Genomic DNA, 25000 nt, shown 5'->3' on the forward strand with positions numbered 1-25000 from the left:
AGAAATGAGAACAGGCTATACTAGTTACAAATAAAGTAAAGTGCACAAACACTTGACAATATTTCAATGCTAAGATACAGTATACAGACCTTTCACTCGCACACAATATACAAAAGAAACACAAGCACCCATATGACCACACTCACAAATAATTCTTATTGTTCGATGAGACGGACATGTAAAGTACATATACATATATGCTGTAAAAATAAAGTCCAAGGTATTACTTCAAACACTCAACCACCAACCACCAAAGCCTACAAAAATACTACCTAGAGGCTCTCATGGATCCAACGCTACAGGCTACAAACATATACCATGTACAAGGACTACTACTTAAGGACAAATAATATACAATTTATATCTACATGTCTTAAGAGAGTTTGGGGGCATTCTTTCTTCTAAAATCATATGTGACATTAATAATAACATGCAGCAACGTTACGACAGTTATGATGTTATCTTCGTAAGTCTTTCTTAAAATGATCAAAATTTAAAAGTCCAAATTAATAAATAATAATGAAAAATGCAAAAATAAACAATGAGATAGTAATGGATCATCCAAATATCAATCTAGTAATGTTAATGTACTGTCGACTCTTCCAATACGGGTAACTTTGCCCAACGTGGTTTTGAAATACCCAAAGAAATATCCAATCTTTAAAGCAAATGTATAACTGCTCTCTATATGAATGTATGTGTTAAGAATAAATCTTCATAGAAGTTGTATTATTACCTATCTGGCGACCGCTCCATATCCACAAGTAAAATGGTAATTCATAACTTTTTCTCCTTTGTCATATTCTGCATGGTTATAGAGGTTTACAAAACGACTTTTATTTTGTAGTAGACATGTTATTTTTTTTCTTTTGCCATCATCCAACCTTCCAACCACCTTCAACAGCCATTCATCAATAAGGAGTTGCCTCGACTTACCTTCCGACATACGTGTTATCGTGCAATAATGTTTCCAGTTTCAGTTTTACGTAGTACTGGGTGTGATCTCTCCCTACCATCACAATTTGAAGTTGAATTCTCAATTAGGGCTCAAAAGAGGACTTAACGGATAGGTGTCATAACATGACCGAAGGCTCTGATTAGGCCTAAAAGACGAGCATCAATGCATACATGACGTGACATCAGAAACTGCTCACAGATGAAGCACATACACAGTCGTGAAGTATTATGACAGTAACGTCACTAGTTTCAGAGCTACAGCTGTTTAAAGTCAGCCTAAACCCTAGTTTTGGGATGAATTTCTGGGAAAATATTTCTTAGGCAAGTCTGCGCTGCATAGAGGGGAGAAAAACATATTCTCATCCCTCTAATTTCTGGCAGGTGCCAGTGGCTTCAAAAATCATCCGTCCTGACAGCCAGTTAGCTCGTCCAGCACCCCGTCCGCAATGAGCTAACGCTGAGAGTACCGTAAATGATATCAAGAACGATGACTGCCGCCATGTAGGTTTATTCCCAGCTGCCTTTCGCTGTCATAATCTTCATAGAGCAAGGGCTTGTTTACCATTTTACCAATCAAGTACAATGTGTACATTAGTTCTCTAATTCTCCCATTTTCTCTCTCTTTTTCTATACATATAAAGTATTATGCATGTGTGAATAATGTATTTGGATGTGGTAGGAAATAAATAACTCCCTCCGTTTCCATCTTGACATAATTTTCACTGTGTGAGTCTTATAAAAGTGAGAGGGGTAGAGTTCACCTCATATCATAAGATATTCCTTTTCTCTAAGGTCAAACTAGAAACAAAACAACTGCACTGACTTTTATCTTAAAACCTTGCAAAATTAAGCATGATATTAGGTGCTTTTACATATTCAGTAAGCTTTCTCATTGACAACGGCCCAGTAAGCATTGTTTCACTCGACAGAGGGAAGGGTTACGAGAATTAGGGGGAAAGATGAGAAAGGGTAAAAAAATAAAAAATAAATATTAAAAATGAATAACATAAAATTTAAAAAAAACATGTGCAGAAAAAAAGAAAAATAATGTTAGTTAATCCTGAAAATTTCTGCAACTTAAGATGATGATGAAACTTAAGCCAAATTAAATTTATCTTAAATAGAGAAGGAACATTTATGCCGATTTCAGACCGCTACGACCACGTTCTACAAGGTATACATAATAACGCCAAGTTGCCGTGACTGGGCGTGTTAGGATCTTCCCTCTATATCTCCCTCCAACACAATGAGACAGTCAGTGATGGAGAGGACAGCACATGCCAGTTGAGATGGAAGTGGGGGTGAGTAGGGGGAGAGAAGAGATAGATGAGGAGGAAGGGAAGATAAACTGAGGGAATGGGGTAGAATACTCACCACCACCACCACCACCCTCCCTTCCTCCTCCTCCCTCCTTATCCACCCTAGAGTCCCCCCTCCCGACTTCCGGGCCAGCAGCCGCAGAGACAACGCCCAGTCACGGCCACTCTTGAATAACCGTAAAGAGAGTCTTTTTTACCTTAGGAGGGTGGGTCGAGTTTTGTGCCAGCTTGTCCACGTACATCCTACAAAAAAGAGTGTAGGAAACGTCACACTGATGGCAGGGGTCGCTTAAGTACCTTTCCTCCATAGCTGCAGTGCAAGATTGAGGAAGCCGGTCGGAAGTTTGGAATGTTTCATGTGGTTAACGAGCACGGTACTATCCGCGATTATACTTAACAGACAACGTGAGAAAAAAGGAGGAAGTTGGTGTTCAAATTTGCCCAGATTTATTTTCGTTTTTAACTTTCAGTTGTTTCCTGTTCATAATGTGCTTGTATTAAGCTTGTTTGTTGTTTTGTAACAGGAAATCCCTAGTTTGTGTAATTGTACTTTCCAATTAAAGATTAAAAAGATGGTAACAATCAGCTGTTAGTGATAATGGACGAATGTTTAGAGTACTGATAAGGGCTCTTTACTTTCCATTTTCATAACATGTGTGTATTCTCTTTTTATTCATAATGTTCGGATTACTTTTGCTGGCAAAGAACTTTCCACATATGTAGACAGGATATACATCATAAACATCTCATACAATATAAAAGTCAGTGCAGTTATCATTGTATTCTTATAAGTTTCTACCCTCCCCAGAGGCAGACAAGGAAAACACCCAGCATTTGTCTAGAATAACAGGTAATAGCCATCAAGAACACATTAACAGGTATAAAAAAAAAGTGATCTACACAGAGTAAACGTTAAGCGACAATTGCTTATCAAAGTCTGCAAATCTATGCGCTTGTGGCTAAATCTGGGGATACCATGCCCTTCGTACTTCACACTCTGACAAAGCAAATAAACCTTCACCAAATATATATTCTTAAGGATAAAGGTTATCAAGCTCCCTTAGGATAATCAATCAAATAATGAATCAATCCAAGCCATATCTTGTAGAATACATGTCTTGGATGTATGTTGTCCTTTGGCAAAACACAAGGTATGGATAATTTCAAAATCATCTTGGTCTATTAAAAAAAAAAGTGGAAACAGAAAAAATAAAAGAAAAATATAATTCACTATTGTATTTCATATCTGTCTAGTGGGTATTGGCCTAGTACACATCTATATACGAACATATACAGCACGAGAGAGAGTATATGAGACTCCCTTCATTGTCATGGACAGTGAAATATCAAACATTTAGATAGATAGTTGCTTTATCATTCTTTTCAATATCTCTGTGATATTAAGACATCACATTGAGTGTATATATTGTGACAGAACAATCCTGCCATAATATATAAAAAGAGAAAAAAAAGAAATCAAATCAAAATAAGGTTGCTTCATGTGTCAACACAATCTCAATGGACATCTTCAGACGTACCCCGGATAACACAGCACGCTGTCTAACATACTACCTTTGAGGTGGAGGCAAGGGGAACATTTTAGTGTCCCCTCCGATCAGAGTGCCCCTAAAATCTTGCAAATACCCCAAAGGGCCAAATCTACCTGCAAAACTACTACCAATGTACCTTGTCTACCTCTCTACAACCCCAGAGTAGAATACCACTACCCATGCCCTACCAAGATAGCATCACATTAGTACTTCTCAAACAGAGAGAGAGAGAGAGAGAGAGAGAGAGAGAGAGAGAGAGAGAGAGAGAGAGAGAGAGAGAGAGAGAGAGACAAAGAGAAAGAGAAAGACAGAGAAGAGATAGAGAGAAAGACAGAGAAGAGAGAAAGACAGAGAAGAGAGAAAGAGAGAAAGAGAGAGAGAGAAGAGAGAAAGAGAGAGACAAAGAGAGAAAGAGAGGAGAAAGAGAGAAAGAGAGAAGAGAGAAGAGGAGAAGAGAGAGAGAGAGAGAGAGAGAGAGAGAGAGAGAGAGAGAGAGAGAGAGAGAGAGAGAGAGAGAGAGAGAGAGAGAGAGAGAGAGAGAGAGAGAAAGAGAGAAAGAGAGAAAGAAAGAAAGAAAGAAAGAAGAAAGAAGAGAGAAGAAAGAAGAAAGAAGAGAGAAAGAAAGAAAGAAAGAAGAAAGAAGAAGAGAGAAGAAGAGAGAGAGAGGGAGGAGGAGGGAGGAAAAGAGAGAAGAGAGAGAGAGAGAGAGAGAGAGAGAGAGAGAGAGAGAGAGAGAGAGAGAGAGAGAGAGAGAGAGAGAGAGAGAGAGAGAGAGAAAGAAAGAAAGAAAGAAAGAAAGAAAGAAAGAAAGAAAGAGAGAAAGAAAGAGAGAAAGAAAAAGAGAAAGAAAGAGAGAAAGAGAAAGAGAGAAAGAAAGAGAGGGAGAGAGAAAGAAAGAAAGAAAGAGAGAGAAAAGAGAAAGAGAGAGAAAAGAGAAAGAGAGAGTGATAGATAGAGAGAGAAATAAGGAGGAAGAGAGAAAGTAAGGAGAAATTAAAATAAAAAATAAGATATCTACATTCTTTTCTTTTCCCTCTCCGGAACACAAACTACGAGACACTTACGGGAGACACTAAGCCAAAGAAAGTAAGAATGGAAACTAATCTCGAGAAAACGTAAAGAAACAGAAACCGAAATAAAAGGAAACTAATCATACACAAACATTAAATTCTCAAAGAGAGAATAAAAGAACTAAATCTAAATAAATCAACATGAGACAACCTGACAAGAGCCATGGGAGCCCGTAACTTAAAAGAAAAATAAACTAAAACAAGACAAAGGTTCACCTACAGCAAACACATCAGGAACAGGCCTAGCCCTTATACCAGAGCTCGGAATCTCGGCTGCCATTTCTCTCGCTTTTATTAATTTTTGAGGAGATCCTGCAGACAAAGTCTCCTCTCTCGCGCCTCGGAAGAAAAAGAAATGGAGGAATCCTCGTTTTCTCGCTCTCTCTCTCTCTCTCTTTCGCTCTAGCTCTCTTTACGTTTGTTTTGGTTGGAACAGAAATTCTCTCGTCCTTCGCTTTGGTCTTGTTTGCTCCTCTGTCAACTGTTTACTCTCTTTTCCTTCTTCTCAAGCAAAGAAATAGTGGTATCATGGTTGAAACCAAGAGGGAGGGGGACAATGTAAGGTGTTCTGATACTCACAAAGGGTGTAAAAGTCTTAAAAAAAACGCACTTTGGGGGACGCCACTGTGAGGAGGAGAAGGAACAAGGCAAAGATGGCGTCCCTGCCCGGCCAGCGCTGCCAACGCCAGCATTCCGATGGTGCTGAACTCGAGCGCGAAAGTGGGCGGGAATTCGCTAAATTCGATTAAGCTCAAAGATGAACAAAAAATGAGAATGAGAATGTGGAGTGAATGTGAAAAATTAAATGAGGAGGGTTTTTATTTGGTTACAGACCTTGTGCATTGCTCCTGGCTCCAAACTAACAGTCATGCTAAACTCAGAAAACCAATAAATGAGAATAATTTCAAAATAATACAATATAACGGATGAAAACGTTTTTATTTACATCTAAATCAAGAATGAACCCCAAACATATTGTTATGGATTACGTTAATCAGGAATTAATTTAAGCATACTGTGATGAATTACAACCGAAGTCTATGCGACATTGCCTTTATTTTTGCGCAAATCTTAATCTTTATGCTAAATAATTTTAGGGTTATAACTGTTGAAAATACACAATCATAAGCATATGAATAATACCATAATTAAAATCACTAAATCTAGCGTAAAGAGCCATAGATTGGTAACGCTGCGCCGGCGTTTGTTTTTGCAGGCTTTTTACACTCTATTGTTTGTGAAATCTTTGAAATTATACGTGTCTTTACGCTTTTGTATTCCTCTTTTGTTCGAGAAATATATTAAAGGTGTTTAAATTTGTTCATTTATCACATTTCATAATAAACGGGTTCTTATTATTGTGATCTCTCATCTAACAGTTCTGTAGCGTAAACCTGATTATGGATTTTTGGTTTTAGCAACTTGACTTTAACAAAATGTAAACTCATTATTATCATTGAGTTGTCTATTCTGATCAGTGTTTTATGCATATTAGTGTCAAATGGGAAGCTTTGCTATTTGTGTTTTATTCAAAGAGAGTGTTTTTTATCATTAATGCAGGCTGATTTATGTATGCAACTCACGTTTCTCTTGATTTATGTCTTAATAACTGTCTGAAAGCAAATTTTTGTTTCATGAATATTAATGAGAAGGGTTTAAATGTTCTATTCAATCACATGCTACTGAGATTTGATGATGATTAAATAGCAGATTTTATTGACTTTTTAAAACACACAAAAGAGTGGGAAATACCATCAGCTTTTAAAGCTTCGTTGAATTTATAATCATGATTATCTCGGCATCTATCAAATACATAGAAAGCAAATCAAATTTATTAATATATATAGAAAGCAAATCAAATTTATTCATTTTTTTATTGCAGAAATACACAATTCTGTTGGGAGTACGATAAGTTTTGATACAAAAAACGACAATGATACCGGCATCTTCGGAAAGATCATTGACATAAGATATTGTTGATTAACTGAAAATCGTTTATCTTTACATTCCATGCATTAATTACTTTCTTATATCAGCTCCAATTGTACTACCATAATCTTTTACAAATTCAAGAACAAAAATCCTCAATCGATATCTTCAATATTGGCATAATGCAATGCTTTAATCAAAACTCGATTCCCTACAAATGAACACTCCCTTATTTCAATTATAAACTGAACTTTCACGGAATGTGACAATTATAACCAATATTATACTAAATATACTAAATATAATTCATACCTGTCAGTGTGTACGACAATAAAGATAACAAAAAACGACATCGATCCCGGTATCCCTCTCACAGATCGTCCGTAACATTCGATATTGTTTACCTTTTTCTACAAGTTCTGTTGCAACATGTTCTGTCAGTGTCATTCTCACTCTGGCTGAAGACAAGGAGAGTTGTGTCTTGTCCCTGTAAGTGGATTAGACGTTTTGTTGGGATTATTGATAGTTGTCACTTCGGGGTGTTGATTATTGAGGTACATTTGAATCGTATATACATACCAAGAGAATCTGTTGCTATTTTTTAATTTCTTTTGCAAATCAAGTATATACATGAATATAAACTGTCTCCCAAAATCATCTATGCACTTAGCTAATGCAATAACAACTCAACAAACGCCATCAATAATCCTCAGCACATACACCTCCCTTATCTCTCAGCGGAAATAACTCAACAAACGCCATCAATAATCCTCAGCACATATACCTCCCTTATCTTTCAGAGGAAGCAACCCTTAGAGCAGAAATGTCCGGCGCCAAGCCCATAGCTGCGATCATTCCTTGGTCGCAAGTGTGCCGCATGCTGGACAAGGTGCAGACGGCAGTGAAGGCGTCCAAGAAGGAAATGCTAGTCAAATTCATCGTGCAATTTCGCGATCTGCTCAAAAAGAAACTGGAACAAGATCCCCAGTGTGTGAGTTTTTTTTATGTTAACCCATTCATGCCGGGGGCATTCCAGCCTTGCAAGTTGCAATGCCGGGGCTCTCGAACGCTTAGGCCTAAATCAATTAAATGATCGACGCCGTATGATGGCACCCTGCGAACAGGCCTTGAATGCGCGGTACCCGTGGTGTACCACCTGTCGAGAGAGGGTTAATTAAGGGACTGGGTAGCGCAATTTTAGTGGGAAAACAAAAAATGAAAAATTATGAAAATCTGGCAACACCTTTCTTGATCATCTTCATTTTGTGAAAATATTGTCACTGTATCTTTATTATGAATAGGTTTGGATGCCTATCTCCCAGGGGGTGGGGGGCGATCATGATTAGTCAGACGATAGTTCCGAGTTTCCGCGTGAAAACTTCTTTCTTCTTTTTGAGGGTTTTAGACTATATGTAGTCTATATTCCCTGATTCTATTCTTCTTCTTCTTTACTTCTTTCTTCTTTCAATTTTTGTTTTCTTTTATATGATATCTATGATTTTTGTTCTCCTTAGGAAGGATTTTGTATGTCTGAGAATGTAGCACTTATTTTTAGAAGGTTGATCTTCTCCTGTAATTAAAAAAATTGCTGTTGGGTTATTGATTTTAAATTTTTTGAGGGCTTCTTTTAATTTTGTTCTATGTGAATGGAATCTTGGGGAGTGTAGGAGTAAATGTTCTATGCTTTTTGCGTGGGTTCCTCAAGAAGATTGTTTCTATTTTAGGACTAAATTGTATGTATACATTTTCAGAGATTTTTTTTAAACTAGAATATCTGAATTAAACATATAAGAGTGTAACAGAATTAATCGTAATAAACAGATATTTTCTTTGCTATATATTTCCTCTGAAACTTTCTTCCCATTTTACAGACTGACAGTTTCTTTCCCATACTACGCATACTGCTACCAGCTCTTGACAGAGCCCGAGGAGCCTATGGAGTCAAGGAACGTAAGTTGGCAGAACTTTACATTCGAATTCTTGGTCTCAAGAAAGAAGGCAATGATGCGCAGAAACTCCTGCATTTCAGGTAAAGTTTTGAGTAGTTGAATAAGTGACAAAACTGGGAAATATGTATCCAAATGAATAGCCATATCTATCTGTCTTTATGTCTTTGGTAAATTTTTTTAATAATGCCACATTACTAAATACCACAAAAGTGGTATTGATGGATTCCTCTCATCCTCTTCTATTTGTATATAGTGGATATAATGCGCGCTTCCACCCCTGGACCCCACAAGCTGGGTCCCCCTTTTTTTAAGGTACTATGGGGCATATTTTGTATGCAAAATCTTAACCCAATTACCTACCTAACATTGCCTAGTTTGAAGTTAGCCCTAGCGAAGGGGGGCTTTCCCTGGACCCCCCCCTATTCAGAGCACTATGTGCAACATACCTTGTGCAAAATACCTCGATAACCACCATCCTCGCCCTGAAATTCAAACATGGTTGTGTTTACGTTCTTACGGCTACTGACAAGCTGTGGACTGGAAACCCTCAATGAATTACTTGCATGTGCTGTTATGGTCTCTCAATAGATGGTGTAATATTCCCCATTGTTTACAGTATAATTATAGAGTGCCCCCTTTTGAGTGGTCACGTCATTATCGGTCCTAGTTTCCTATCCTGAGGAATATGTGAGACAGTCTCAGTTGCTGTCATCATGGTGCAGTGTGAGGGTTATTTGTAGTCGCGGCAACATCATCTACAGATCTAATTACGTATCATAAGTATCACAAAGTGCCCTGAATGGGGTGGGCGTCCAAGAGGGGCATAGATCCTCCCTTGGCTAGGGTTAATTTCAAAGCTAGGCAAAGTGAGGTAGGTAATTGAGTTAAGATTTTGCATATGAAATATGCCCTGAAGTGCCTTATTAAAAGGGGGTCCATGGGGAACGAAGCCCCCCATTGGCTAGGACTAACTTCAAAACTAGGCAAGTTAGTTAGGTAATTGGGTTAAGATTTTGTATATGAAATATTGTGGGTAAAGTCGACTATATATGGATAGTACAGAGTAAGAAGAATCCATCTATACCACTTTCCAGGTATTTAGTAATGCGGCGCTATTCGGAAAATTTACCATGCCTTTTTGTATGTATCTATGTATATATGTATGTGTATGCACATCCCTATTCATATATCAAACTGTCTATCAATATAACTATCTATCTATATCTATTTATTTATCTCTTCATCTCTCTCTTTATGTCTATCAGATTATCTATCTGTCTGTCTTTAGTTATCAATCTATGTGTTTATCTACACACTTAACCAACCATTTGTCTAACTAACCTTTTAGCTATCTATTTCTCTATCTATTTCTCTATCTATCTGTCTATCTATCTAATTTTCTATCTGTCTGTATGTATGTATGTATGTATGTATGTATGTATGTATGTATGTATGTATGTATGTATGTATGTATGTATGTATGTATCTATATATCTATCAATCTATCTATCTGTATTTTCCAGGAAACCCAAATCAGAGGGAGGGGGAGAGACAGGAGATTTTGCAGAAGTGGCATACTATGTTCTGAGAAGTCGCTGTGATGACAAGGGCAACATGACACTCCTGGACGTTGACACACAGCTGACATCCATTGCTGAAAATTATGCAGCAAAGAAGCATGGTATGAAATAATGATATATTTGTGATCTTGATTATTCTGTGAAGAAGCAAGATTTGCAATGTTTTCTTCCTTGTCATGTTATTTGCAATTGATATTATTGATCTCTTTGCCTTCATATAAGAAACATCAAAGAATGTTTTATTGTGAAAAAATATTTCCAAGGGGTCCCGAAAAACATGTATTGCATTCCTGCCGCTTACTATTCCAGAGGATGTTGAACGATCTCTGCTGACGATGCTGAGGAAGATGACGGCAACAGAGCAAAAGTGGCTAATTCGTGTTCTCTTGAAGGACATGAAGCTGGGCATTGGCCAGGGTACGATCTTCAATGCCTGGCACCCAGACGCAAAGGACTATTTTGACGTGAATAATAGCCTGGAGAAGGTAGGTTTAGGATTTTACAATAAACAAGATTTCAAAAGCTATATGAATACCTTTAACCCATTCACGCTGGGGCAGTTCCGGCTTTGCGCGGTCGCAATACCGGGGTTCTCGAACGCATAAGCCTAACGCCTCGAGATTCTCGGGCGCACAAGCCGCGAGCCTCGGTTGCCCGCTCGCTCTACCCGAGCGCGCGGCTTCCCCTCATAGCGCGTCCAGGGCGTCTGACGCGAAAACCACAATACGTGCTATCACGTCACCCGGCGTGAATGGGTTAAGAACCATTTGATAAAAGTAGGTTCTTGCTATAATCACAGGCTTATTTGTTAAGAAAGATATGAAGGAGAATGAGTAAAACATAAGTGAAATTGAATTCCTATTGTGTACAGTTTTTAACGTAAAAGTAAGGTGTCATAGTCTGAAAAATTATGGAAATTAAAATATATTTTCATAAACTACAAATAATCAACAGGTGTGCAAAACTCTGCGAGATCCTACTGTTCGCCTCCATGAGATCGAGGTGTCTCTCTTTTCGGCGTTTCGTCCCATGCTGGCTGAACGCGCAGTGCTGGAGAAAGTGGAGACGCAGATGGACCATAAAACATACTATGCCGAGACCAAATTTGACGGAGAACGGTCGCAGATTCATAAGAAGGGAAATGCTTATAAGTACTTCTCTAGGTATGTTTAAAACAAATAAAAATCATTGTATTTTTTTCATATTATGTATTTATTTATTTATTCATTTATTTGATTTTTCTTTCATTTTTTTATGCTTAAGAGTTATAAGATTTATAATTACCAAGTTTATTCAGCTTTTATTTACTTACATAATATATTTGCCAAATTGCTTCTATTGGTATGTGATTCATTATTCATTATTTACCAATTAGTTTGATGATCAATGACTGAAGAGATTAAGCAACCATTGCATGCTTCATATTTTCTCTCTATTGGCCATGGAATTTTTAAAAAGTCAAAGAAAAGGAAAGGCACAAAAATGAACAGACTTCCTTTCATCTCAGAAATGGATTTGACTTCACCAACAACTTTGGGAGCGACCCATACAGCGGCCTCTTCACACCCTATCTGCATGGCCAGTTCCTCCCCCATGTGAAGGACATTATTCTTGATGGGGAGATGGTGGGATGGAGCAAGAAACACAACACTATTGTTAGCAAAGGTGTGAAACATTGTGACTCATTCAGTTGGTTTTCTCACTGCAGGTATACATGCTGGGTGACATGATAGCACATCATGGGAATATTTTGCTCCTGCCTGATGATGTCCTCACTTCATGATCTCTCCCTCAAAATGTGTGTTTTACATCGTTACATATGTATATAATCACAGGAATTCCATTTGTATAGACACATATTTATTCATATGTGAAAGAAATGTAGATAAAAACAATATCACTCTATTGAAGTGGGCAGGTGAAAAGCAATCATAGAGTCACTGCGTGTGTTTATTATCTAGCCGGTGGGAGTGGCATTACGTAAATACAAGTCTTGGTTAAATAATGCTTGTGTCTATTTGTCCCAAGATTGTGAAGTAGATTACCCTTGCTATTTTATTATGATATACCTCTTGCTCCTCTGTTGGATGGATAGAAAATTGATCTGATCTTGAAGTTGAAGTGAATTATGAAATAGATATTTCTGTAACTAATGTTCTAATGATCTTGTCTTCTTGTTCCTTTCTTTATATTTATAATCAAGAAGCTCATGAAGTTGACATAACCCTAAACCCAATTTCACTCACTCACTTCAACGGGGTGATAACGGGAGGATTTTGTATTTGTTTACATTATTTTCATAAGTGAATAAAAATTTGTCTATACAAATGGAACCCATACGAATATATACATATTTAACAGTGAGGGAGAGATCATGATGTGATAGGACGTCATCCGGTGGGAGTGAAATATTTGCATGATGTGATATCGTGTTGAAAACAAAACAAAGAAGGAAAGCAAAGAAAAAACACACATATATGCCAAAGGCCTTTTTGCATTTCCTGCTTCAGCAGGGCATTAATGCAAAGAGGCCTTTGGCATATTCATGTGTTTTCCTATGTTTTCCTTTTTTGATTTGTTTCCTACTTGTTCAGCATGAATCCTTCACATGTGATATCATGTCACCTGATGCCAATGGGTTAACTGCTTGACTTAAAGATATATTCTTATGGATATTTTTTGAAAGAAAGCAGAATTGGATACATAAGAACTTTTGTCCTGATATACATTGTTGAACAACAACTCTTTATTATGCCAAGGTAGAAGTATGATGATTTGTAATCATCATATCATGATAGATATATCTTATTTATATTTGCTCATTATTGATTAATATAAATTGATGTTCTTTATTATTATTTTTCAATGGCAGGTGAGCAGCTGGATGTCAAGAATCTAAAAGAGGATGGGGACTGGCAGGTTTGCCTTGTCGTGTTTGACATCATTTATCTGAATGGCCAGGTACTGTCATTTTAAATTTATCTTGTGGAAAAAAGGTTGTGTGGTCAACTGAAAAGTGCATATTCATACTTTAGATGTCACTCCTTTAACTAAGATGATAACAAATGGAAAAAGTATGAATGAGAATAAATGAAATTCTAATGCATGAGTTTCATTTTCTTCAGGATTATATAATTGAAGATATAACCATTGAATAATTTTTGACCTATATATTAAAACTATCAGTTCTTGCTCTTACCTTCCATGACAGCTTTTATCCGAGGTGATAATTACAGGTGTTGACTAATCTGCCACTTTCCGAGAGGCTTGAGAAAGTGAAGACTGTGCTCACACCAAAAGAGGGAAGGGTCCAGTTCTCAACCAAGGTTGAGGTCACAACAAAGTAAGGAAGCTGTTTATTATGTGGTGAAACTGGTGTTGCTTTGTTGTGGTGTCTTGAGTATTTAGATTTCCACTTAAATAAATGCTGAAGATCAGTTGGGAGACTGATTGCAGTGATTGAAATCCCAAAAGACAAGTAAAAGAGGGATGAGCTTTGAGGATTGCTAGTAACTGCAGTCGTGTCAGAGGTATAGAAACAGCAGATAAAACATGAGAAGACTAGAAAGATTGTGATGAGGCAGAATTGACCAAGAAAGTTAGGTCTTGCAAGTTTCTTAGGAATACCTTTAGTGTGAAAAAATACAAAAAGACAGGAATTAAAAGATTTGTAAAGAATTATTAGATAATTAGATGATTAAATTATGTAATTTGAATGCCAAGTCTGTTTGAGAAATTCAAATTATGTACCATGCCATGAGATCACTCTAAGACCCAAAGACCAATGCAGAGACAACCACTCAGAGACAACCACTAAGACAACCACTCTCCTTTCTTCATAGGGAAGACGTTGTCAGAGTCTTGAACGAAGCCATTGACAATCGGGAAGAAGGCGTCGTGCTGAAGAATCCCGACTCCATTTACTGCCCTGCTTCCCGAAAAGGAGGCTGGATCAAAGTTAAGCCAGAGGTAAGAGTTTGATCGATGTGAAGTAGCTCGGATGTGGAGTTGTCTTTTTGGTAGCTTTTTTTTTATTTTTAATGTCATCATCATTGTCATCTTAATCTTTATTCTCGTTATTTTTATTAACATTATTATTCTCCATAACTATCTTTGCCATAATTTTTATCATCACCTCCATTATCCTCATCATAGCTAATACTGTTACAGACTGTCAGTACAATTATTATCATTAGCATCATCATCATCATTATTATTATTATTTTTTTTTTCCAGTATGTGGACTCCTTGGTCTCGGAACTGGACCTGCTGATCATTGGAGCGTATTACGGGTCCGGAAGGCGCAAGGGGGTACTCTCTCATTTCCTGCTGGGCGTCGCTGTCTCCACTACTGAAGCTGGCAAGTGATCTGTCACATGCTTTGGGTTTCTCTTTTATATTTGTAGATGGAAGGACCAATTGCTATTAGTTCTCCTTAGGTGCGATTTAGAGGGGGGTGATTAAGGAATTTTCATGTCCAGGGGAGTTTTTTTAGTTGGTGGATCAGGTCATGGTTGAGAAAGATTTTTGTGAGTTTTAGGGTAAGATAGTTTAAGGGTTTAGCACTTTATTGTGTCTCACTTGTGCTAGGTTGGAGAAATTATAAGAAAGTGTCTAAATGAAAAAAGAACTGTCAATACCTAGAACAGAGTATTTGACAATCCCTCTAAAAGGGTTTAGCGTAGCCTCATGCCTTTTATATAGCAAGTACGTCAGACCTGAGCCAATCCCTTCATCACTCAAATCTTCTATTTACGCAGGAGGGAAGCCCACTGAATTCCACTCCTTCTGCCGTGTCGGGTCAGGCTACACCTACGCAGAACTTGGTGACCTGATGGCCAAGTTGTCTCCCCATGTTAAGAAAGGGCAAGCTCCTCCTGGGGTCTTTGTGACCCGAGAGAAGCCAGATCTGTGGATCAATCCTGCAAAGTCGTGCATTGTGCAGGTATTTAATAAGATAATATAATAAGATAGGTGATAAGATATTAATGAGATTTTGTAGTAGGATAAAAATGGGTGAACCAGGATACTAATGAGATTGTAAATAAAGTAATGAGGAGATTGTTAAATTGTATCATGAAGCTCTATAAACTCTATGTTCATCTAATCATTTACAACAACCTTATCCACGTCATAGCATGAGTGTAACATGTTTTATTACTGGTGATTAATCTTTGTTTAAAATTTTCTCTAAATCTTGATCTCTTTAGTCAGACTTGGCCACAGGAGCCATGATATAGAATAAACTTAAATCTACCTTTTATTGCCGCACAGGTAAGAGCTGCTGAGATTATAAAGAGCGATGTTTACAAGACTGGAGTAACTTTGAGATTCCCTCGTGTAGAGAAGGTCAGATACGACAAGCCATGGTATGACACGCTAACAACAAAGGAATTGGATTCGCTGGTCAAGGCAAGTATTGTTCAAGTCTGTTCATTGGTAAAGCCAAAGTGAATGGGTATTGATTGTCTCCCGTTTCTTGATTTTTCTCCTCCAGTTTTTGGTACAAGTTGAGGCTCCTGTTAAATGGTAAAAGTTGTCAGTAGATTTTATATATCTATTTATTTATATCTATCTATCTATCTCTCTCTCTATATATATATATATTGTTGTGTGCAGAGGGAAGCTATGGCCAGAACAGGCGAAAAGCCGGAGGCGTTAGGTTTGTGTGCTTGAAATACTCTGAGTGAAGCAAAAACCACTCTGTTATTATGGGGATAATACCATTCAACTTCAATTTTTTTTTATTTTTTACTGGTGCTGAGTGATTCTATTTGTGTGTCTACATCTTCTATCTCCTTCTCTTTTCCACCTTTCTTTGTTTTCATCCTGTTGTTTTTCTCCAATTCATAGGCATTTGAAGGATGTGACAAAAGATCACAATCATTTTAATATTTTACTCTTCTTATTACCAGGAAGCAAGCGGCAAACTGGCCACAAAGCACCTCCTGGAAGCAGGCGATGAGCCCACACCCAAGCGTAAAGCGCTGCCAAAGGTGGAACAGATTTCCCTTCCCATGCATTTCCGTCCAGCTGACTTGTCGCAGGTTGTTAAGGTGAGGCCTTGGTCTTCAGTGGACGTTGCAGTGAAAAATTAAAGAAAGAGGAAAGTGGAATTTGTTAGCATTAAATGACTTTGATTTGAGATTTTATCAAATGCTAGAATGTTACCTGCTCTACTCAACATTCCAGAAAGATGAATTGTTTAATGGGATGGAGATGTGCATAATGAGTGGTGACGAAGAATACACCAAACAACAGCTGGAGAGGATGGTTGTAGAGCATGGTGGTGCCTTGACTCAGCACCCAGGTAATATTACAGAGCATTTTTTCACACTGCATGGAGTGCACCAAATAAATCCATGGAGCTCTGTATATAGTTCAGTCTTCAACAGTTGTAGGTGTGTTACCTACAACTATAGATTTGATATAGGTTTTAGCGTTTTGAGAAGATGAAAAATACATTGCTTTCAAGTCACTGTTGTTTAGCTAACTAAGAACCAAATGCAAGATCATATAACTCATTGAAGTAAAATTCTCATTTCAGGAAAAGACACACACTACATCATTACAAATACCAGGTCCGTGCGTGTCAATAGTTACATTGGGACCTCAACCTATAATGTTATTCGACCATCATGGGTCATTGCTTGCACTGCCAGGTGTCGCCTGGTGCCATTGGGTCCCTTGGATGCCATACATGTCATGCCGGAGGAAAAGGCACGCATGAAGGAGTTGTTTGACAAATTTGGCGACAGCTATTACGAGCCCACAGATGAGAAGACACTGAAAAGGGTCATGGATAACATGAAGGAAGAGGTTGGTGTGGCATTGTTTTGACGCTGCATTTGTTTGCAATTCTGGGGGGTACCCTTATAGTAGGCTAATACATAGAGACCCTGGTGTTTTTTTTATTCTTGAGTTATACCCATATTTTTTTTGTGTTGTACTGGCTTCATCCCTACATTTTATTCTTCTGAAGTGTTGAACTGCCATCCAGCAGGCCTCTTGCAGCTATTTCTAACATGTTCGGGCTTTTCAGCAAGAGCGACTGGAATGATGATTTTTACAGTTAAATGACATATTGAATTACTGATTTTTGATAGGCAGATCAGTTTTGTACAGTGACTGTTTTCTTGTTTCAGGACTGCACTCCTCTCTCAGTGGAAGAAATGCGCGAATTTGACGAAGTATTGTGTGGGTTGGATGACACTCGTGCATTATTCCGTCCAGTCACGGCAGTATTTGTGAGTTATATGAAAAATACATGGTACTTGCAATACTTAACTAATAATATCTTGCAATTTTTAAGACATTATTATTATTATTGGAGGTTAATAATGTGTAAACCATTGAATTATCAAGCATCTTTTCTTCCTGTTCATTTTTCTCTTACTTTCTTTTCTTTCATATCTCAGGTGGATGGGGAAGGACAGGAAATAGCCTCTCTCGCACTTAGGCTTCATGGGGGTTCTGTCGAGAAGAGTATGACTGGGGTCACACATATTGTTGTGACAGACAAGTAAGTTCTGGGAAAATGGCTTGTTTCTGCAGAATTGCTTTGTTTAAATAGGAATAATTGAAGTTATTCTCTGATAGGTTACTGGGGTCAATATGCAGTTAATAGAGTATTTATGATTCTTTTTTTATCTAGTTCTATTAGATATGTATATAAATAATGAATATAAATATAAAGTGATTATTAGGTGTGCATGAAGTAAGCAATACATCAGCTCATTAAAATTTTTCGGCAGAGAGGGAAGTACCTGCAACTTAAGGCCAAGCGATTACAAAGGGCGGCATCTAGTTACATCCAAGTGGGTGTATGAATGCATCGAAAAATGTAAACTTCTGGAGGAACGTTATTATATGCCATGAACCTGCACTGGTTTCATCACAGAGCTTGAAAGCAAAGGAGGCAGTGTGTGTTGAAAAGCATCCTTTGCGTGAACTGTAAATACTGAAGCACAACTGATTATTTTTACCATCTGATTGATTACTCAATATATTTTCTATTGTATATAAATGAAATATCTTTTGTGCATTTTGATATTTTATTGAGACTAGCACTTATTTAACCATATATTTTAAATTGAGATATAACTTTTTCAGAGTAGTAAATATACACTTTTATTCTATGAAACTATGATTGTAAGTCAAATAAACTGTGATATGATTTGATTTTTATAATTATTATTTAGTTACTATCCTTTAATTATATTGGATGGTTTACCCAGTAAGTGTGACATAGAACACATTCTTTAGCCTGAGATGACTCCCACACAACATTTACTGAATATTCTCACACATGTATATTATAGTCTTAACCCATTCCCGACGGGGGATTTCTAGCCTAGAATGTCCAAATGCCGGGGCGTTCAAATTATTAGGCCTAAATCAATTGAATAGCTGGCACAATACTGTGCCGCCCGGCAACTGGGCTTTTGAATGCGCGGTACACATGCTGTACCACCCGTCCTGTGTGGGTTAAAAAAAGATTCTCTCGGACTCACTTTTTGTCATTCATTACATACCTTGAGGAGGGCCACTTTTCTTAATTGTGCAGTTCAGATAGAAATGAAGAAAAAATAATTACAAATTAAAAGAAAGGATATGAGAATTATTTTCAACAACATATCTAATGCAACTTAGTAATTAACCCACTTACGACGGGGGCATTCCAGCCTTGAATGTCCCAATGCCAGGGCGTTCGAATTATTAGGCCTAAATCAATTAAATGGCTGGCACAATACTGTGCCGCCCGGCCACTGGGCTTTTGAATGAGCGGTACAGTTCTGTACCACCCGTCCAGAGAGGGTTAAGAATGAAATATACTGTGAAGCTGAACAGGGAACACAAATGTCATCATTGTGTCAAATCAAGAAAAGTCTGAATCAGAATTCCACAAGGCAAGAAATGTAATTAGTAAACGGATGCCTTTATCTTTATAAAACTGCGAATGTCATGTAATTCTGATGAAGTTTCACCTTGACAAACTTCACTCATTCTTATTTGTACCGTTTTTAATGTATTTTGTTCAGAATTGGTTCATTCAGATTTTCAATTTCTTTAATTAATTGAATCCTCATGATCAAGTCAACAGTATTGTGCTAGACAATCATTTCTTTTTTAATTCTATAAATCTATTAACTTAATTTTAGCATGTACTAGTATTTTTCTTGTAAAAAGCTCTTGATCCGACAAAAAAAAAGAAAAGAATTTTTTTTTTTACTCAAGCAATAAATAATAATAATGATTTAGAAGAGCAAAATTACATTTATTAAAATGAGACATAAGGATCTACATCAAGCAAAAAATAGTATTAATGATATCAAATGAAGCTATTTTTGGAAGACAATGCTCAAGTTTGATGAAGAATCCAATACTTGAATGGCAGTAACATAATATACTTTGCCCTGCATTACATGACAGCTCTGCATGCCTGGGATCTGTTCCCTGATATTTTTTTTTTCCATTTGACAGTCCATTGATACATTCTGCATTGTGTCTTTACATGTATATCTATATATATTTTCTATAGATACCGCATTAGCTTTCTGTATACAGTTAACTGTTAGGCTATGGTTATTTTTGTGGGGTTGGATCACTTTCACACTGAATTTCTTTGTTCAAATTACAGGCTCTTTATTCTTTCAGCTCTGTAGCTAATGCATCATAACAAATACTAATGTATCATATATAATCATATATAATAGTATAAGACAAAAAAATATTAAAAAAACATCTTACAAAGCCATGTATATTCAAACTAGTAACGCACAATTTGATATTTACTGTCATGTTAACCCTTCCGAGATGGGCCACATCTTAGGATTTCAGCCTGGGTTGGGTATCTTAAGATTTGTTTTCTATTATTTTCTAGACTTATGGTATGGAATATGAGTTGATATATGACATATTAGCCAAAGGATTATTTTCTAGACTTATGGTATGGAATATGAGTTGATATATGACATATTAGCCAAAGGATTAGGATTTGGTATAAAAGGTCATCATATCTGAAGAAATAAATAGCTTGTACTTTCAACAAAAGGAAAAAAAAGATCCACCTATCTGGAAATACCCGTCACAGAAGGGTTAAGATCCCTATTGTAAACATTAGGAAATGTTTTCCAAATTCAGAACGGTTGAAAATAATCCTGAAAAATCAAAATAATACCTCTGTATATATTTTCATAAAATAGATACATGTGCTACAGTGACCCGTTATCATACACAGGGAGACGTTAAGAAAATGCATCTTAATGAAATACTTTCGATCAAACTTTTTAATCTATTTTTCTATCTCAGCTTGGAAAAAAAAAGAGTAAATTATGGTTGCAAAACATAATGCTAAGAGAGAATTATTCACTGAATACAATGAACCAGAAACAAAATGCTGATCAACTGACATTACAAATCCTGTAAAAACGTGGATACAGGGCGAGAAAACAATCACATATCGGTGTCAAAGGTCATAACACAAAACAAATGACAAAGGAACAGTTTTCACAAATTGTCAGAAATACTTACATTAATTATCTTATATAAAAATGCTTCACAAGTTTCGTCAGACGTAACAAACTCAAATCTAGAACTGTGTGGCGATTTCTATAATCAATTAACTGCCTTATAGTGATTACAAATCGCAAGGATATTACAGTTAACAAATGAGAAACTGGAAAGGAGAACAATCAGTAAGCAAAACTGGTTATGCTTAAGAGTTATATATATACTAAGAACAACAAAATTAGAGGAATAAATTCTGACAAAATTTACAGCCAAATAATTTTTTTTTCTTAACCTGTTGATGCTGGAAGTGCATATGTCCATGCATTGTCCAGTATATATTTTTTTTCACATATAGATGGTTCTACAAGGGGTTAGACCTACCTAACCTCACCTGTTTATAACATTCCTTGAATTTTCTCAAAAGTTTTTATTTTGATTATCATTATTATTGTTATTACCATTAAAATAATGATAATAATGGTAGTAATGATGATAACAGAGATAAACAAAAACTTTTTCCCCAAAAATTCAAGGACGGGTAAAACAAGTCAGGTAAGGTAGTCCTGCTAACTGACTCCTTGGTGACTAAGCCCTTGTGGAAGTATCTATATGTAAAAAAAATAAGTAACCACATAAAACAAAACCACAGTAGCCAGCGCATCAATGGATTAACTACTATAGGTCACATATGAGCAGCATGACTACAATTCTCGTCCTGGTTTAGAAAAACAGCCATATTTTGGTAAGTCTAAAACTACATTTGCCTTATCGGGCAGCAAAAAGACAAAAAAAAAACAAGAACTTTTTAACTTAATCCTAAGAGTTGGTATGGATGACTAAAATAATTTGTACTTGTAACACAGTCCAAATAAGCAAACAATATCTTCTTTGTTCTGTAACAGTTAACATACTAATGAAAATGTCACCGTTATCATGGAACCCTAAAGGAAATAATTGGGACAATTACTCTTCTTCAACGCGAACGAGCATTTACGCACCCAGCTTTCGCACTGTCTATCACGTGTTCTCTCTTGACGCAAATACTAGCAAGCATTCCTTCAATGAAAGTCAAGGCCTTCTTATACATCTGCAGACTACCAGACTTTCTGGGAAAATAGTTTGGTTTGGATAATACTTCTCTTTTCCTTTCTCTAGGTATGAATAATGGCAAAGTACACTGTGGGGGTTATACGATAAGATAAACATGATTTGGATGACAATAATAATAATAAATAATCTAGCATTAACAATAATCATCATGGTAAGAATCATAATAATTGTAGTAACAATAATAATAACTAACAACAATAAAAAGAAAAAGATGATTACAATTTCTATAATAAAAAATGAAAATGCTAATTACCGTAATAAAAACATAAATTTGATTAAACAGTCCAGGGAATCCTGTAGTTGTAGCTGTAGATGAGCTATTGCTGTCTGCTCCCAACAACACCCTATAAATGGTAAAAGAAATCTCAATGAACACACAGACACACACACCAACACAAAAAAAATCACTCATAAAATTGGAAATCTAGTAAAAAGAACTGTATTTGAAATCTAGATTCCTAATAAAATTTGATAAAATGATGATTGCTCTCTCTCTCTGACTGTAAATTGGCTATCATATTGTATACTAAGAGGTATGACATTTAGATATGACAGGAAATATATCCTATAACTTTGTTACAAAAGTCAGCTCTGCTCAGACCTATATTATTTGTAATAGGAAGATGAACAGGGAGAAGAAACATACTTAAACAAAAAAGAAAGAATGAAAAAGCAAACAAAAAGCTATGAAATAAGCAACAAGTGATAAAGAAGTGTAAACAAATACAGGAATAATAAAAAAAAAGAAAAAGAAAAAAAATACTTAACTAAATCTATAGCTGTTTCTTCCTAAACACAGTTGATTTCACCGTCTGTTGTTCAATGGCGTTTGTGCTTTGCCTCTTGCTTGCATTGTACAGGGTGGCAATGGGTATGTTGAAGGCTTTGGCTGCGGGCTTGATACCCAGGTGACCGTCTTGTACTAAGTTCAGTGCCGTCTGTTTGAGGAAAATCGATTGGGTAATGACACTAAGGAGATAGTGTTGAGGTTTATTATGGATTCTAGTCTCATTTGTGTAAGCTTAATGTGAAAGGCTTTTCAATTTGTTCTGCATCTTGAATATTCTGTAATTACTGCTATGGTCACACTTGCTGAATAATAAATCATGTTCACTAGGAGTAGCTTATCAAATTCCATGGGTAAATGTTGCCTTTTCCTCCTTTAGAGTATAAACAATTAAAAATAAAAATAACAAACCAGACAAGCAATTCAAGATGACATTAAACAGAAACGGAATGCAGCTGTACTTGAGGGCAAATCATAAAGACATATCTTCACATAAGGGGACCGGGGAAAAATTATGGCAATAATCATAATAGAAACAAGTCATTACTCAATACAGAATCAGAGGACTAGACGGAAAACTTACAACGAGGTCCTGCTTTGCAAATTTCCGCACACTTCGAGGTGGCTCTGGACGTGTTGAGCGCGAAGTGGAAGCCCCCAGTGAAGAACCAGCTGTAGTGTAAATGCGACTTTGTGATCCACCTTCCGCTAAGCCAAGTAATATCATGCCTTCATCATCCTGGAAGACAAAATCAGTATTTCCATGACTCTGAAATATATATATCGGTAAAATAAAGAATCCTTCGACAAAAAACACAGCCAAAGTAATATGTCAAAATCAGTTTTGTTATCACCCCCTGAAAAGGTGTTTTGTCTGATTCAAAATCTTTTTGTTTCCATTCTCCTTGTGGCTGTGTTTCACGTTATAAGAATTCTTCTTTGTTATGGATCTCCAGGTACAATCCAGCCACCATTTACTCATGCATTATAATAAAATAATATGTATAAACCATGGAAATCTACATTCTCTATCCAAAATCAGAAGCAGGACAATACTCAACTCATACTACAAATCTAATTGTACCAATATTCGTCCTACAAATCTATATGAACTCTACTGGAACTCAAAATAATGATACTGTCCCCATTGTTACCAACTGAGGAAGATCATCTACTTCATTGCGATGAAATTATTCAAAGGAACATATCTATCTAATGTGCTACAACTTCTATGCAAACTCAAATACTTATCTACACAAGTCACATAGGAAAAAATCACTTATTCTTATTTTTATTTTAAAGTAAGGAGTGTAATTTGAAAAATCTGTATACTTAACCCAATGCGGACGGGGCACATAACGACCTAGCTGTCTTGATGTTGCATCATGTATGTTTTGACACTCTTCTTTTAGGCCTAATTGGTGCCATCATGTATGTCATGACACCCGTCCACAATGGATTAAGAACAAGATGAAACTATCAGGGAAATACCAGTGGAGAGCATACCCTTGGGTTCACAGTTTTAGGAAGACCAATGAACTACCTGTGAACTTGGCCTCTTTTACTACTTACAGCTGCAAGAATTATGCCGACAGATAGACAATTTCAGTAAGAGGTTGCCATCTCCTATACGAAATCCCATTGCAATCACTGAAGAATTGTCGAAGAAATTACAACCTTCAAAGTACTGACTGAGGAGATACACTACAAACAGAGGTTGATTTCATCTTACTATTGCAGCCTGGGAGGTTGCAGCATGCTGAGCAGTTCCTATATCTAACATAGTTGAGGCAGTGAGCTGCGTGCCGGCTATGTCTAACATGGCCGTAGCATCGTGCTGGGAAACGGCTAAATCTAACACGGAGGAAGAAGTCATTAGGCTGGTCACATTCTGTGTCCCTACGTCACCGCTCCTCTGAGTCACCTTAACAGCCTGGGATAGGGGGTCTTCCGCTACGATGGTGACCGTCTCAGCCTGGTTCGTGTCCTGCTCGTCGTCGTGCATGTCCATGTCCTCTTCGTGGATGATCACCTCCTCCTGCATGGGGATGAAGTGGGTCACGTTATTCTCATCGTCCTCCTGCTGTTGGAGGTCGACGACTTCCTGGTCCTCCGAGTCGCTCATGTCCGTGCCCGTTTCCAGCTTGATCTGGACCCTCTTGAGTGGCTGAACGTTGTCCTGCTGGGACAGGTTGCTGCGGTGACTCGTATCCAGGTCGACATCCTCGCACATCGCC

The 25000-nt window shown here is 37.0% G+C and overlaps 3 protein-coding genes across 23 annotated transcripts in view; 1 reads left to right on the plus strand and 2 right to left on the minus strand.

Moving 5' to 3' along the window:
* Bap111 (Brahma associated protein 111kD) overlaps nucleotides 1-5571 on the minus strand; it is a 41663-nt gene extending 36092 nt beyond the window's left edge. For 5 of the 19 annotated variants that reach the window (XM_043015558.2, XM_086536628.1, XM_043015553.2 and 2 more), the window contains exon 1: nucleotides 5476-5571. Coding sequence is in view for 8 of the 19 variants with exons in the window: in XM_086536624.1 (XP_086392750.1) it covers nucleotides 5117-5176 (60 nt within the window). In the remaining 11 variants the exon portion in view is untranslated. Of the gene's footprint in view, nucleotides 1-5116 lie in introns of all 19 variants that reach the window. The other 14 variants (XM_086536624.1, XM_043015544.2, XM_086536634.1 and 11 more) reach the window with 8 other exon arrangements.
* A 2034-nt stretch (nucleotides 5572-7605) lies between these two features.
* Nucleotides 7606-18535, plus strand: DNAlig4 (DNA ligase 4). Its single transcript, XM_086536635.1, has 18 exons — nucleotides 7606-7816; nucleotides 8697-8854; nucleotides 10298-10455; nucleotides 10664-10839; nucleotides 11309-11517; nucleotides 11862-12019; nucleotides 13227-13315; nucleotides 13591-13697; nucleotides 14197-14323; nucleotides 14591-14714; nucleotides 15115-15299; nucleotides 15629-15770; nucleotides 16274-16410; nucleotides 16547-16664; nucleotides 16902-17173; nucleotides 17500-17601; nucleotides 17773-17876; nucleotides 18109-18535. Exons 1-18 carry the CDS (start codon nucleotides 7649-7651, stop codon nucleotides 18230-18232), a joined length of 2658 nt encoding a protein of 885 aa, XP_086392761.1. The 5' UTR covers nucleotides 7606-7648; the 3' UTR covers nucleotides 18233-18535.
* Nucleotides 18536-20537: 2002 nt separating this feature from the next.
* The window catches only part of LOC122252846 (uncharacterized), a 19358-nt gene continuing 14895 nt past the window's right edge, over nucleotides 20538-25000 (minus strand). Inside the window, exons 7-10 of one of the 3 annotated variants that reach the window (XM_086536638.1) lie at nucleotides 24688-25000; nucleotides 23347-23502; nucleotides 22745-22914; nucleotides 20538-22320 (exon numbers count right to left, since the gene is read on the minus strand). The exon at nucleotides 24688-25000 is cut by the window's right edge and continues 37 nt beyond it. In XM_086536638.1, coding sequence (XP_086392764.1) covers nucleotides 22750-22914; nucleotides 23347-23502; nucleotides 24688-25000 — 634 coding nt within the window. In that variant the 3' untranslated portion in view covers nucleotides 20538-22320; nucleotides 22745-22749. Of the gene's footprint in view, nucleotides 22321-22743; nucleotides 22915-23346; nucleotides 23503-24495 lie in introns of all 3 variants that reach the window. The other 2 variants (XM_086536636.1, XM_086536637.1) reach the window with 2 other exon arrangements.

The sequence above is a fragment of the Penaeus japonicus genome, unplaced genomic scaffold (genome assembly GCF_977035675.1).
Source record: "Penaeus japonicus unplaced genomic scaffold, GWHDUDI00000001_assembly GWHDUDI00000004, whole genome shotgun sequence".
Lineage (NCBI taxonomy): Eukaryota > Metazoa > Arthropoda > Malacostraca > Decapoda > Penaeidae > Penaeus > Penaeus japonicus.